We start from the raw sequence: 15,896 nt of genomic DNA, 5'->3' as shown, positions 1-15,896 counted from the left end.
AGCTAACAGAGGCTGGAGAGGGCCATTAAATGCCAGCATTGTTAGCTATTAATTCAGTATCTTCAAGGATAGGAAGAACTGAACATTTCCTTCTCTTCCACACCCATCTCCTCAGATATGGCTATCAGCCCACAGCAAGGAAAGTGTGCAAGGCTCAGAGAGGAGCAGAACTCCCTGCACTTGGTACCCCCTTGGAGAATTCTGTCTAGGCATGGTTTGCCACACCCATTGAAGCCAAAATGTGCAGCTAAAACAGGTGAAGGAACAAATACCTTCCGAGACATCATCAGCACTATGCAGGAAGGTTGAGCAGCTTCCACGTGCCAAGAAAAATGTCATGGACACCATAATCCCCAAATACACTCACATCATGCAACCCATTAGATAGCAGCTCCTAATTAATTTAGAGTGTGGATCAGTCCTCAAACACCTTTTGCTATCACTAAGACCTACTGAAAGTGATGAAGAGGAATCATTATGCATAACACCCTCAAGAACTTGCTGTAAACACATTTGGCAGCACAGGGAGGTTCCTTTATGGCATAATCCATTTTTACATACACCTAATATTTTCAGGTTTTCAACTGATTGTCAAGAGTGTTCGTAGAGGCTGTTAATGAATCTCACTGCTAAAAGCAGTTACAATTCTGTAGCTATTAATACAACGTGACATCAGTTATATCAGCTTCCGAGTGAATCACAGTTTGCAATCTTGTAGGTGTTCGATAGCTGTTGTCACATCGAAATAGAACACTGTTAAATATACTCCAAGTCTGTCCTAGTTCTGCAGCTCTTTCCCCCCTTTCTGCACTCCAGCTTTAGTGGACTGGACACCTGCAGGTCTGCAGAACTAAGCAGAGGAATGTCAAGAGGAAAAAGCAGGTTGACTCTTAGACCGCTCAGATCCGCAAGTTTTAAAATGTTCACTTTTGACTGCAATTTCCTCTCAAATTTGATGACTATAAGAGGTTAAAAGAACAGGTCACCAAACCTTTTATGATGTCTAAACCCTCCAATATGCATTTGTATCAAGATGTTAAGCTTTTTTTCTTCTCCTCCTTGTAAACTGAAATAACAGGCTGATAATCTTTCCTGACATAGTAGTTTAGCATTAAAGCAGGCAAAATCCCGTTTTCAAACCATTAACTGAGATTAACTGAGTATCAGATGCCAAATGCTGCTTTAATCTGCATAACTGACATTCACAGAATTCTCCTGTCTTGGTCAGCTTGCATATAAAGGCAAATTTTTAACAAAACTGGCACAAGCCTGTGAAGTTATTAATATTTTGCTCAGTGAAGCATTTTCAGACCATCATGTTGTCCCTGCTTCAGGATTCAACCCTCTCGCCAACATTTTTCATGCAGGTAGTACCCTGTATGGGTAATCTTTGGAAACCCAGCCTTAGAGCTCCAGAGCAAAGACGTTTCGGAAAATATACCGCTTTCTAGATTTCAGGAAATTAAACAAAATTATGGCCTGAAGTAAGACTTCCTGATTTTTACAGTCACTCTGTCCAACAAGCTTGCTGCCGTTCTGCAGCAGACAGCTGCAGTGAAAAGGCTGTGAAAACAGTCAAATTCACCAAATAAAATGGACTGTGGATAATTTGCCTGGTATTATTCCTAGAGCAACAAGCCAGATTTCGCCTCAACCGACCATCCAATATTTCATAGAGTGTTTTAGTAGGTAAGCCAGGCAGTACTGAGACAGAAATAGAAAAATATTGAAATAGGGCCCACACGATGCCAGGTTTAGAGGCAGTTGGCTTGGATTGGGTCTTGGGAAAAACTGAGTTTAGGACATAGCAGTGTCTCCTGTTCAGGAGCAGTAAAAGTGTTTCTGCAGAGACTGAGCAGCCAGGTCACAGGAACAGACCTACTCCTGTTACTAGGCAGATGCCAGGAATTCAGTGGAAACAGATGAAAAACAAGTTTACAGAATGATTAACTTGGGACTCTGGCATGACTCAAAGCAGAGCACTGGGCAAGATGGGAGAGCTGAGAATTATTAGTGTGAAACAGTTCAGAAGTGGGTCCGGACAAACAGAAATTATTGAAAAATCAAGTCCTGCTCCTTCCCCTAGCCTCAACAGGTACTTTCTCACACCTCACATTTACCCTCTCAGACCCTTTAGACCAGATTGTGAAGATCACTAGCTCTGCGTTCTATCATATATGATTCCTTTATGCTGTAACATTATATATGTTTTTCACTGTGTGAAAAACAGCTCTGCTGTGTACCCACGTACCTTGACTTGCACATCCACTGTGCAATGTATACACACTGGGCAGGCAAATCCTTAGTTAAACATCTCTTGTCCTTGTCATTTGCAGAATCTTCACATGCACAATAACTAACCCCAGGTCTCTCTCCTGCTCCAATAAAATACCAAGCAGAAGTCAGAAACGTGCACTGGTGGAAGGTCCACAGGCTGCCATAGAGGAAACATCTCCACCTTTGTTATTTCTTGCCAAGGCTTCTAGCTCATATTGAGAACAGCTTTCTCTATGTCAAGGGAAAAGAGCCAATAAACATGTGTGGAAAAAAAAAAAAAAACCCATGATGCTAATTTTGGAATACGTTACCTGGCAGAAATACAGAAATATAGGAAGACAAGGGGAAAATAAACCTTGGGGAGTACTGAAAATTCTGGCGGGACACAGAGGTAGTGGCAAAAACTGAAATATTTTTAGGCAAGTCCAAAACATTGATCAAGACATGATGAAACCTCCAGGTAGCCATGGAGGAAACTCCACCCAAAGGTGTGAGGCAGCTGTCCAAAACCAGCCCCAAAGCAAGCCATGCCTGGGGCAGGTGATGGCTCCTGCCAAGGAAGGGGAGGAGGGAGCAGACCACTGCAGGCTGCAGATGGACATCAGCAACAGGCTTTTCTGGGCTGAAAGGACTGTCACAAAGCAAGACCAGAGTGTCTTTCCAAACTGAGTAATCTCAGAGCTGCCTGATAGGAGTGTGGGGGCCTCTGATGCCAGGTAGAATGCAGCTACTGCAGCAACTCTCTAATGGAGGGAAAGCTGCTTCCTCAGTGCAGCAGAAAGCAAATCCAGGTGCTTTTGAGCCCAATCATGATCATGAGAGTGTTGCTATGCTAAAAGAAGGAATCATTGCCTTACTTAAGACACCCAAATGCCCAGTGAGAGCATCTCTTCCACCCTCAGCCCCACAAGTGAAGAAATCCACATGATCCCGTACCACAGCACTCCTCAAGGCCCCAGATGGAGGAGGAAAGTACATCGACGACAGCATGCGCTGACACCGCAGTACGAGAAGGGGTGTCATGGGATGCTAACGTTGCCATGGAAATGTCCTCATACCACGTAACATTTTGACACTGTCTGTTTGGCGAGCAGCAGCACCGATGTGGCAGCCTGCAAAGGCAGGAGGAAACGGCTGTTCGAGTTTCGCCACGCTTGTTACTGCAGCCAGCAGCCAATTCAAACTGTCTGGGCATTGGAGTTTGACCAATCTGGCAGCTCCGCTTCCTAAAGTGCACGAGGAAGCTTTTAACAGAAACTGCTCCATAAATCACCCTGATTTAACACGCGCTGTCTGCCAGGCTGAGCGCTGGCCTGCACGCCCGCGTTCGGTGCTGCCTGCCCTGCTGTCCACACCAGCGTTTTCAATGCTCCCCCATCCAAGTTCAGCTTCCTCGAACTGCAGGCTCCCAGGGAGGGTCTGCTCCTCTGCTTCAGCTGGCTTTGCACAAGCAAAGCAGCAGCCTCAGCCCACACTTGCAGAGCTGTGGGGTGATCTTCTGAACTGCCAAAAGCAGACACAGCCCCAAATCCCATTCACTTTCAACAAATACCAGAGACCAAAACTCATAGGCATTTTTGAAAAAGCCCAACTTTGCACATTTAATATTTAGAATGAGAACTGACTCTTGTAGAAATTATGCTCACGGCAGAATGCTTGTTTTTATCTCAAGGTACGTTAGATAATGTGATCTAAGCCTTTCCTCTTTAGTTACTTGTTACTTTACAACAAAAATGCCGTATCTAGAGGGGATGTACTGCGGACTATGTGATCCACAAAGGCAGATGTGTGGGGACCAACCCACACAAAAATGCCTGGGTTTATGGCAAACATACCAAATTCATCATTGAAATGCAACAGTGGGTTGTGACAGCAATTCCTCCAATACCTTCTGGTTTGGGGGGATCTGGGGGAAAGCAGAATACTGACAAGCTTCAAAAGTTAGTTTGGAGCACTGTCTACCCTTATTGTGAATTTAATTCAAACTGCTATAAAGGTGGAAGGGCTCTGCAGAAGTGGTGCAGAGCAGTTGATCTAATCCCACAGGCTACTGGAGAGGTCTCATGGCAGGAGGTAGCAGGGCTTCAGCCAGAGGGACAGCAGCACAACCTGAATGTAAGGGACAGAGAAAGTTACTGGGTCTGAGTAGTCATGATACTTTCAGGAATTAATCAACTACAGCAGCTGGAAATCCAACAGGCATTAGAAAGGAAAAGCCTTCCCTTTTTTTCTTCTGATAATCTGATTAAAACACAAATATGGATATAAAGCAGCCACCTTACGCTCCTGAGTGAAGGTTTCCTAACTTTTCGCTGGAGCTGTGATGACATGCATAAAATACAAGAAAAGAAAGGTAAATAGTAAAAATAAAATTTTAAAAAAACCCACCTACACAATCCTCCCAGGATGCTGAAAAGTGCTAAACAAGGAGCTGGATTTACAACAGGAAAAAAAAAATCTTAATCTTTTTAGACATCTTGGCTGCAACACAATTAACATGTTTTTCATCCACGTGGCAGGATACATTCCCTGCTAACTGTAAATATGCATACTGCTGGTGGGCAGCTGGCAAAAGTCCCACACCACTGGGAAACTGTCACCACTGGGAAATGTCAGCCTCATCCATATTGCCCAGGGAGCTGAGCGAGGGGCAGCCTGTCCCCACGCTCCTGTCCCTTGGTGACACTGCTGCTTCCTTGCTAAGGTGGGTCATTCTGCAAGTCTGAGCCCACCAACAGCTGAGCTGCTGCTCCTCAGAGGATGGTCAGCTCCAGAGCAGAACACAACCATGTGTTCCTTGGGCAGGGGCGCTACAACCTCTTAAATCCGACGTCACCAATGAGAAGCACAGTATGAACCACTATTAGCCTCATTCCAGCTGCTAACTGCGAATGACAGCCTGGCAGTCCCTGGACCTGAGCATCAAAGAATGAAGAGATGAGAAGGTGCCTGACAAAACAGGCCACTCTGAAAACAAGAGTTTTCAAGGATGCTGCATTTCACCCATGGATCCTCAGTTACAGAGCATCTCCTCCCAAATTCATTCTCAAACATTGATGCATTCCTGGAGCCCAGGGGATAAAACATCTTATTACAGACTTTTACCCCACCTCCCAATCCCACAAATATCCCATAAGCACAGGTCTTGCTAAACAACAGATATTGAATTCAGACCAATACCCATGGGATAAAATAGCTCAACCCTCCAAATCAACACAAAGAAAATCACTAAAGGCACACATAAAAACCAGTAATTTCAGAGCACTGAAAAAATTAATATACAAATGCCAGAAAGGAAATGAGTAGCCAACAGCACTCATGCTGGGAACGATCTGGAAAATAGCATGGATCATACCCTGAGTGTTAGCCAGGAGCAAGAGTGTGTATTTACAGGAATACTGCATACAAAGTGTGGGAAACAGATACTCCTCACTGCAAGGGGCCAGAAAGCAGCCAGGGCACTGTCCACACTGCCCCTCCTGCACGATCCCATGTACAGCAAGAAGGCCAACAGGACATTTGGAAAACTGCTTTATGCAAAAAAAACCTCCAACAACAACAAAAACAAAAAGACCAACAAAAACCAAAACACTTGACGAAAACAAAACCATCCATCAGGTTTCTTTGGTCCAAACAGCAAAAGGAGGGAGAGGGATGCCAGGCAGGACTGGCTGTCATTACAGCCATTTCCTGGCTTGGAATTACTGGCACAAGAAGGAACAGTTTTGTGATGTGAAGCGTTGCTTTGAAGAGCAGTGATCAATTGCTTCCCATGTTGCTGGGAGCAATGCAAGAGCAATCCGCTATTTTTATCCAAATTTAAGCTAAATTTTAGGATAAACTATCCTTCTGATTAGGAGTAGATTAGTTACCTGGGGAACAGATATAAGTGACCCCTCTACCTCTACATTTGCAAGAATAAGGACACAGACAATAGCTTAAGTTCCTCTTAGACATAAAACAGCTTTGAGAAAAATGCATCATTTACCTCTGTACACGGTGTACTCTCCAAATTGTTGAGCACTCAGACATTTTAGACTGGTTTCTGCAAGGCTGCATGAGTGCTCTGTGTTTTGGACAAAGCTGATATAACACCCCGATGGCATGAAGGTGGAACAGTATCCATCTCAGTGATTTAACTGTGGCTGATCTGACTAAAAGGTAGGGCCACAGAGCTTGCTGTACCCCCGTGTGATAAGGCTGTATCAGGGCTACTCAGCCTTTGCAAGTGTGCTGTTTGGCAAAAGCAAAGCCAAAGATAAAACTTAAATGCAGATTTCATGGTAAGCATGGTTTGACAGCAGAGAGTGCCTAATTTGTGTGCCATCAGCAGATGCCTTAAGCACTGGCACAACTGACGGATCATTGTGTTGCAGAATCCCAGTTGTGGCACGTGTTGCCATACAGTAGAGCAACCTGCCAGAAAATAAAACCAAACCCCAAGGGAACATCATCTGGATAGATGGGACATTCAAAATGTGTTGAACACTTCTGCAGAGGAGCAGAAATCCTTATTCAAATATGCTAATGGTGCTTCTCAGCAGATGTCTGTGGGAGAGAGGAGGAGACGGCGGGGCTGAGAGTCTTGAGTGAGTCAGGTCTCACTGCCCCACCAAAACCATCAACGACTTACAGACCATTTCATAAATTAAGTTGTTCACATTTCTAATCTAACTGAAGGCATTCAAATAGAAGCAAATAGTGCTTCAGAAAACAATTGCACAGATAAATTATTCCTCAAAACAACTACTCCAATCAAACTTAATTCCTCCCTACACAAAGCAGAGCCACACATTCTGTCAAACAGAAATGTTGAAGCGAAGTAGTTACAGCGTTTCACAACTTGTCCTGATGCAAGAATCTGACAGAGCAAAGAATTTTTTTTTGCCTGGAGTACAGAGTGCTTTGAATTAATAAATGTTGCATTAGAATTAACTGCACATGAAATAGAAGCAGTAAAAAAAAACAGTGTCTCCTAGATAGAACGCTTTCCAGGGACAGATTCTTCTCCTTGGAAACCAGCCGACAGAAGAATAAGAGAAAGAGATATCCTTTTCCTGTGGCTGGCAGAGGTCACATAGAATCCACCCTTCAACAACTCCTGCACACACGGCTGGAACTCAGCATCATCCTCTGAATACCTGTAAGTACATCAGGCCACCTTCGAGGGAAGGAGACAATGCTGCGCTCTCCATGGCTGCAAGTGTGTGCTGCAAAAGCTCAGGGGACAGCACAGAGCCACCATCACGGCCCATGACCCCATCCACATCCCTCTCCCCTGTGAGCCCACACCCAGACGACCACCAAGGAAACCTGTACACAGTACTTTGTGGCACGGTGGGCTAGCAGCTGCTGCTCTTCCTCCCACCTTACATCAGCATTTCTAACAATTCCGAACGCGGCACAGGTGGATGCTGCCGGCTGGGGCGTGCTGGAGGACTCTGCCGGACGCCCCATGGGACACAGGAGAGGGAAGCAGCTGGTGGCCCGGGAAGGCAGCCTGGCACGCTGCGCTGACCGATGCCACGTCACCCTTCCCCGTGCTCGCCCATCTGTCCCACCCTCCCCATCTGCCAGGTTCTGCCACAGACCACGAGCGCCTTGGGACTGACGCTGACATTTTGCTTTGCCTTTCTACAGGCACAGCATGAACTTGGCCCAGGACCATGGCTCTCACGTGCAGCCACAACACCAAGAGCAACACAAACAAGGAGAAGGTTTCGAATCCCTTGCTCGTTGTGCTGACTCATTCTCAGGGCTCCTGCTCTGCTCCAGTCTCCCACTGCCACTAAAGACAAAACCTGTTGTCTGTACCTGTGGTCCTCTGATCACATGTGCAGCAGCAGCAGGGCCTGAGAGCAGAAAGCTGCCTCCAGTGTCCCTTACCTGCCTCCCAGGTAAGGGACAGCAGGGATTGCTCAGCTCTGCTTGACCAGGTGCACCCACAGTGTAAGAATCAGTCGCTGTATTTAGGATCTGGATTAACTCATAACCAGGTCTAGGATCACCAGCCTCTGCAGGTCTTATCCACAGCCTCTTCTTCCAGGCTGCTGGTCCCTTTCATACACCTTCCTCTGATTGAAGACTGATTTGACAGCAGCTCTTTCAGAACTGTTCTCATTTTTTATTTCAACTTAATTCATTTATGAAATAAACATGTTTACCTAGAGCTAGAATGTGGCCAGCAGGGAGAGAGGCATTTCTTACAATCACTAGGATAACCTACAGCCAAAGATACACTCCTTACTGTGCATTAAGAGGGAAAAGCCCCAGATTTTGCTGCCTTCTGCACCAACCAAGGGAGCTGGCACCCCTGGGGTAATGCATGGCCAGATGAGCTCTTGGGGCTACCTTTGCAGGGTTACAGGGATAAACTATCCTTTCATTCATAAAAGACAGATTAAAAAAACAGGTAACATTCCAGATGGGCAAATTTCCCCTGTTCCCTATATGTCTGCCACATGAGCATGGTTACCTACCTAACAACCAACCAGCAAAAGTGGTTAGAGGCTTACAGAGCTCCAAAAATTAACTTTGGACAAAGCAAAACCAAAGTAAGCATGAAAAGGACTTAACACACTCGGGCTATATTTTAAAAAAATGTAAAAATGGACTAGTTAAGTCTTGAATCATAATTTTCTTTTAAACCATATGTACCCCAATACAGTGCTGCAACTGAGAAATATCCATGGCAACGTGAAAACACACATAGGGGCTCTCTCTATTTAATAGCTTTGTAACACTTAATGTTTGAAATTATAGAGAAGGTCAATGTTTAAAATACAAGGAAGTTCAATAGATAAAACTGAAACAAAAGAATATCCTAAACTAACCTCAATGTCCACAGCCCCTCCTAACACCGCTATAGTTTAAATGTTTATCAATCCAATTAATTAGTATTTCACATACTTTCTCTTCAAAGCAATTGATCGTAACACAGTGCCTCTGCCAGTACTTTATAATGTGTGAAAGCAGCAGCCTGGGCTGAATTTTATCTCTAATTCAACTCTTTTCTGAATGAGCAGCTGACACAAGGAAGGCTTACTGTCAGTATCTAGGAGACATTTTGACTTTGGAAACCATTTTCTCTCTGCCAGACACTTGGTTCCAGCTGGCTGAGACACGATTTGATTCTCCTGTCCTGCAGCCAACAGGACAGGGGTCTGCCAAGCTGGACAGTCCCTGTGCTGAGGTCCTGACCAAGGAGGGGACACTTACCAGTCCCTCACAGCTGCTCTGTTACCTTCCCCTGCTTCCTGACCAGAGCAGCCCTGCTCTTCACACTTGTGCATGTAAGGAACCTTGTGTAGATGCTCAAGCTGGATCTGGATTCCAGGGTAGCTGCATTTGCAGTGTGACCCATGGCTACAGTTCCACACATCCAAATCTGCATCCCTGTCAGGGCATGCTACAGATGCCTTCTGCCAGTGCAAGCAGGCGTCCTTCCCAAGAAAACCAGGATGTAGGACAAAAGGAGCTGGTGCACTGCAGTGTCTCACCCACTTGGGCCACAGCACAGCTGGAGTACACACCCAGACCCAGAGAGAAGTGCTGCTGGGTCCTGCAGTTTAGGCACAAGAAAGGAAACCCCATCCCTTCCAGTGGTTTTTAACATCTACCTACCTGTCTTTCTTTAGGTGTACTTCTTGTCCTTGGTAGTACACCGAGTCCTCGTTTGGAAGCTCTCACCCCTCCAGAGCTGAGCAGTGCTTCTGACTTCCCAACTCCCAGTGGGTTCACCACTGCTACATCAACTGTCCCAACTACTCCAACCACCTCCTCTCTCCTGCTCAAAGCTTGCTTGTTCTGCATGTGCAGCTCTAAGTCGGTTGTTGGTACTCTCTACAAAATCCTTACTTTCTGTTCTGCTTTACCCACGTTTCCAAACTTCATGCTCCACACAAGGAGCAAGATGGTTCTTCTCCACACCATTAGCCTTAAGGATGATCTACATCCTGAACTGGGGAGGGCTCTGCTAAAGCCACCGTCAGTCAGAGAGGGATTTCATACACCCCATTCCCATAGCTTTCATTACGAGCTGTACCCACGTGCACCACAAGCTGCCTACAAGGCAGGTGACCACTGTCATCATGGATCCTGTTCTTAAGCCACACGCATTTGCCACTTGGCAGTTCAGTCCTCAGCAGTTTGGTTCCTTCTGACATGTTCCCACAGGAATATCAGCATTCCAAACAGCTGATTCCAGCCAAGACCAAAAGTATGGCAGATCCTCAGAAAAGCTCAGATTTGTGTTCACAAGATTTGTGTCAGAAACAGGCATTCTAGAAATGTGCCCACAAAGAGTGCATGACTGACTTTTACCACTTCTTACTCTACTACTCCATAACTGATATGTAGGATAGACATTTGCATAAGTTAAACCAACAATTATTCTGATAATAACTGCAGTTTAAAAATCCTTAAACTTCACTGACATTGCTGGGGACCTCAGTGGAGCAAAGACAGTGGCACTCAGCCAGCAGGAAGGCCAGCAACATTACCATGCTGAGATCAAAAGAGTAATTAACCCTGAGTCCTTGATCTGCTGAGTGCATTTTGGCTATTTCAAAGCCCCACTGCAACTTCCTGGCAAAAAAAGCTCCACATTTGCTCAGAGCATCTTCTTTGTAGATGCAGCTGAGGAATGGAAAGGGTACTGGAACCCTGAAATCTACATGTGCCTCTTTGGAGAGACACATGGACACGATATATCTGAAACTCCATCACCCTCATGCTCTGGAAGCATTCAAATACGATCCTCTCTCCTGCTCCAAGCCGTGTTGCTTTCCTGCCTCCACTGGCTGCTTCTGCATATGAAGAGATCATCTGCACCCAGTTCACTGCTCAGAACTCTATCCAGACACATTGCAGGTATACCAGGCAAAGGAATTGTGGAAGATGAGGAAAGTCTTCTCACCTTATGTCCACAAGGTAGACAGCAAAGAAGAACAAAAGAGCCATGGCAGAAAAGGAAATATTGCATAAATAAAAGTATATTCTGTATTTTTCAAAAGCAGAGTCATTTTTCCAGACTAAAAGGGTGAAATACTGGAAGCCAGAGGTATTGTTACCACTGCCCAAATACTGCCACGGCTCTCAGCACATCTGTAAATTTCCTTTTAGGCTCCTTTGATATAACCCATCCACAGTAACTTAAACACCCCAAGAATTTTTCTATTTGTAGATTTAAGTGATCATTAGACTGTTTTCCTCTTTCAGAAAACATCACATTTCCTTTAAGCTTGGTCATTTATCAGCTTTTCTCTTTTTTCTGTAGGACAGCTATTCTCTTAAAGACGTGGTTCTCAGCTTCAGACAAAATGGATGATGTGTCTGTTTGAAATAGGATTGTTTACTTTGTCAAGGCCCCTGGGATCAATTTCATTTTTTTTCTGCCTCCTCCTATAGAGAACATCTTGCCAAGTGCAGTATTCATCTCCCTGAATGAGCTATCAAGATCTATTTTTTTGACAGAAATCATGCTGCAACCCAAACTGGCCAGAATCTCTCACTATTTCAGAAGTGTGCATGAGTACGAATAATATAGAATCTTATCTGGCACAATTTCAGCATTTCTCTTATAATTTCTCTTTCATGCAATCTATTTGCTTGAGAAAATTATACACTTGTAATTTTAACACCAAAAATAGAAAGCAGCACACGTTTCTCCTGGCTGGTTGCTCATACACGTCTGAACACACACTCACAGGCAAGAAATACAGGAGCAACACTGCAACATCCCCATCGCACTGAATCCACCCTGAGCAGCTTCACTAACGAGACAACTCACACAGGCAAGATCTGCTCATAAGCTGCTGGAGAATGAGGTCTTAATTGGAGATTTATTTAATTCAGAGACAAGTACTTGTGTTGTATTAAGAGCAGCTTATTAACATTCATGCATGAGCATTCACTAAGTGTAAAAAAATACAATCCAGTGCAAAAGCTGGTTTTTTTAAGCACTGGAAGAGGAAGAATTCACCTAAACTATCACCTTGCTCAGGGTAGGAGGGGTTGGACACCAGGGAATGAAATGCTGTCCCAGGCATTGTGTTGGGTTCTCATACTTGAGCATGTCTCACTATCAATCATTCCTGAAGCCAACAGCGCTGAGACTTCCCAAAGCTCCTGTTATTGTCTTGAATGCTCCTCGGCATTCGAGCCAAATCTGAAGTGCAAATAAATCATCAGCAAAAATTTTAGACAAAATTTTTAAAAACTACATCTGTTGGAGGAGACAATCCTCTGCCTGCCACCCCTGCATGATGCTGATGACAAGTCTAGGTTAATCACACAGATGATGAATTGATTCTTACGTCAACTCCTTTAAAAACAACATCGTTACAGGTGTAGCAGCTGGCGGGCTGATGTATTCCTGCTGGCATCTGCACATCTTGGGATGAGCCACTAGACAAAGGAGCATGCCGGCATTTTGAGGGATGCAACCATGACAGTCATGTTAAAATACGCCTCAGTTACCAACTTTTATTATTTGCCACTCACAAGACTTACGGGTTCAGTGTCCGGTACAGTGTGCACTGGGAAAAACACCCCTCAATTACCGGGGAACCACGGGGAATGGACAGAGGGCTCTCCGACCGCTCTCCATCCACTCCCGTGCACGCCCTCTCTCCCTACCCACGCAGCGGCTGTGCTGCCCTCTACTCCAGCACCTTCCCCAGCACCCACCACCCTTCCTCACCCCTTCAACCCAATGCCTTTCCTACTTTTCCCTACCAGTGCCCCTCTTTTTTAAGCTTGGTCTCATTTTATGACTGCCGGCAACTGTCTTGAGGCCAGAAAGGTCTTTCTGATGCCGGCAAAAAAAAAAAAAAAAAAAAAAAAAATCACTGCATCCATTCTGCAAGGCTTTTGTTTAGGGATTTACTCTGCCCTCATTTAAACGGAATCCCATTACTCCTCTCTCCAAAAGCAGCATGGTGTAGGGTGCTAACAGCCCCTGGGAACAATCAGCCCGCGAGCTGATGGTGTATAAATCGGAGCGGACACACCATCCGGCAGAATGGACGCGTCCTCCCGAGCGCTGCCCTTCATTCACACAGAGGAGGATGGAGCGTGAGCCGCTCCATTTGCAAATAACCCGTGTTTCCCATCGATTAGCAGCCGGAGCGTGTTTCACCGCTGGAACACGCTCCCAGTTTTAACCTCCACAGGCACACGCATCGCTTCGCCAGCGGTCCCCAGCACCCCTCGCACACCCGCCGGGATGAAGCTCCGGCCCCCAGACCCTCGGCGGGGTCGGGGATGGCGCTGACACGCCGCACGCCCCGCCTCGCCCGCCCACAGCGCCCACGGCGGACGGACACGCGACCCTGGGATCCACCGGCCCCCGGTGCCCCCCGTACCCGCGTCCTCCTCGTCGAAGCTGTTCATGCAGGGGAAGTAGATGGCCAGGGCCTCGAAGGAGGCGGAGAGGCTGAGGCGGCTCTGCGACCGCTCCATGAAGAGCCCGGGTCCGGGGGCGCCGCCGGGGGTCTCGCCCGCGGCCGCGGGCGGCTTGGCGAGCTTGGCCGCCCCATTCTTCACTCGGAGCACGGCCCGCGGCGTCTTGGCGGCGGCGGGGCCGCGCTGAGGCGGCGGGGAGAGGAGAGGCGAGGCGGGCGGGAGCGCGGAGCGGCGCGGAGCGGAGCGCAGCCACCTGCTGCCGCCCGGCCCTGCGCGCCGCCCGGCCCCGCCCCGCCGCTGCGCCGCCAACCGCGGCCCGGGGGCGGGACGGACCGGCGGCCCCCGGCCCGGGCGGCCACGGCCCCGCGGCGCCTTCCGAGCCCGGCCCCGGGCAGCCCCGCTTGTGTTCTCGCCTTCCCCGGGCCGGGAAAGATCCTTCGCGTGCCGAGCATAGGGATAGCGCAGGTGTAGGTTTGCCTGTGAATGGTTCTGAGAAAGTGAGATTGACAGAGGAGGGGATGCCGGAGGGAGAGCGTGGTCCTGGCTTTGATCTCACGGAGTGCAACGGCAGAAAACAACCTTGAAGCTTTCTTCCGAAAGAGAGGGGATATAAGTGACACCGGTGTGAATGGAGGAGCAGCCCTGCTCTCAGCCTTCTCCCACGTACCTCTAGACACACAAAAAAACCCTTCCCAAAATACAAAAACCACTATTTGGATGTATTCAAGCTCCCAGGCAGAAAGCACTTAAACCGGGAGGTATTCCTTGGCGTGTTACATTAAATAGGAAGGCTGGTGCCTGTTGTGGCTCAGCATTAAGCCCATTCTGCAGCACGCCGTGGGATAGAAGCTGCTGTGCTCTGTGAAATGAGCGAATTTTAGATCCTTCCCCAAGTCTCATTTTTTTCCGACAAGCTTTATGGCAAATTAGTGGCTCAAGACTGCTAGCTGTCCACAGGTGTTGCCTATGACAGACACATCACAGCATCTCCCAGTCCTGCTTTGGGGAAGGAAACCCAGTACAGCCTTACTTATTCAGTGCAACAAAACCCTGGCATGGTATGAGACAGAGTGTTTTGCATAATGATGTGGTCTGCACAGAAAGGTTGCTGTTCCCTCAGGGAACAAAGGAAGATGTTCCTTGTGCTTGGTCTGTCCCCCCATCCTGATGACTAAATGTCATCCCACTGAAATGACAGGCCTGCTTGTGCTAATCCAGAAATGCGTATTAAAAGTCCAATATCTCCCTTAGGAAAAGTGTGGCTAAACAGCCTGTATTCTCCATTCTCAAACAGTTAATACATCAATCCATTAAAAGTTTTCTATCTACTGAAAGTGCTACCAGAGCTGTATTGTATTTGTGGCTGCCAGTGCTAAGAAGCAGCAAGAGCAGGGCTGCTCCCAGGGAAGGAGTGCCAGGAGCAGCCTCTGCACAGGGCAGGGACAGCCCTATGACCAGGCACAGTCCCCTGCCATGGGTAGTAGAGCAGGAGGTGATGGCAGTGGCTCCTATCAACACACCAGCTCCAAAGTCATCCATGGAAAGCCAAACATCAGTTCAGGAACAGGTCTGAGACAGTCTCACCTACAGCCCAGGCAAGAGCTAGAAGCCCCTCAGGCTTAGAGGTTAAATGGAGCTTCTGACAGAGAGAGTAAATGTGACCCAGATTAAGGTTTTGGGGGCAATAATGGCCAACTAGTGCACTCAGCCCTGACATCCAGGTTCTTCATTACTGGTGATGCATCCAGAATTGCAGAGGTCATATGAATATCAGATGCCAAGATGAGTTTGCAGGACTTCCTAAACGAAAATATGTTATTTAATTCAAAAACTAATCAAAACTTGCTCTGGAGTTAGTGAGTTATATGAATTACTTCATCAAAGCTAGGTTAGGCAGGCAGTAAAGCAGAAGGAACAGAATGAACTTATTACAGACAATGATATCTCCAGGTCTGAGTTTTGAAAGGCAAGGGAATCAGTGAGGAATGTATTACCATATGTTTAAGAAGAGATTTCAATAGCACCAATCAAGGCATTAACAGCACCTACAGGCACAAATTTAGGTGCATTAAAACTGTTAAGACAGCTCCTGTCTACAAGTCCTGCCAGCACATTTGATCAGAGGAGCAAGAGGCATCTGTGAATCAAAATTTGCTTCCAGGCTGCCAGGCACAGAAGTTACCTAAAAGTGCTGACAATTGCTTTTTTTTTTC

At 46.8% G+C, this 15,896-nt stretch overlaps 1 protein-coding gene across 1 annotated transcript in view; it reads right to left on the bottom strand.

Moving 5' to 3' along the window:
• Positions 1-13,951, bottom strand: part of RIMS4 (regulating synaptic membrane exocytosis 4) — a 55,382-nt gene extending 41,431 nt beyond the window's left edge. Inside the window, exon 1 of the mRNA XM_068207569.1 lies at positions 13,644-13,951. Within this exon, the coding sequence (XP_068063670.1) occupies positions 13,644-13,740 (97 nt within the window). The 5' untranslated portion in view covers positions 13,741-13,951. The remainder of the gene's footprint in view (positions 1-13,643) is intronic.
• Between the last annotated feature and the right edge of the window lie 1,945 nt (positions 13,952-15,896).

Source organism: Anomalospiza imberbis, chromosome 17, assembly GCF_031753505.1.
Source record: "Anomalospiza imberbis isolate Cuckoo-Finch-1a 21T00152 chromosome 17, ASM3175350v1, whole genome shotgun sequence".
Lineage (NCBI taxonomy): Eukaryota > Metazoa > Chordata > Aves > Passeriformes > Viduidae > Anomalospiza > Anomalospiza imberbis.
This window is presented reverse-complemented; position numbering and strand designations above follow the sequence as displayed.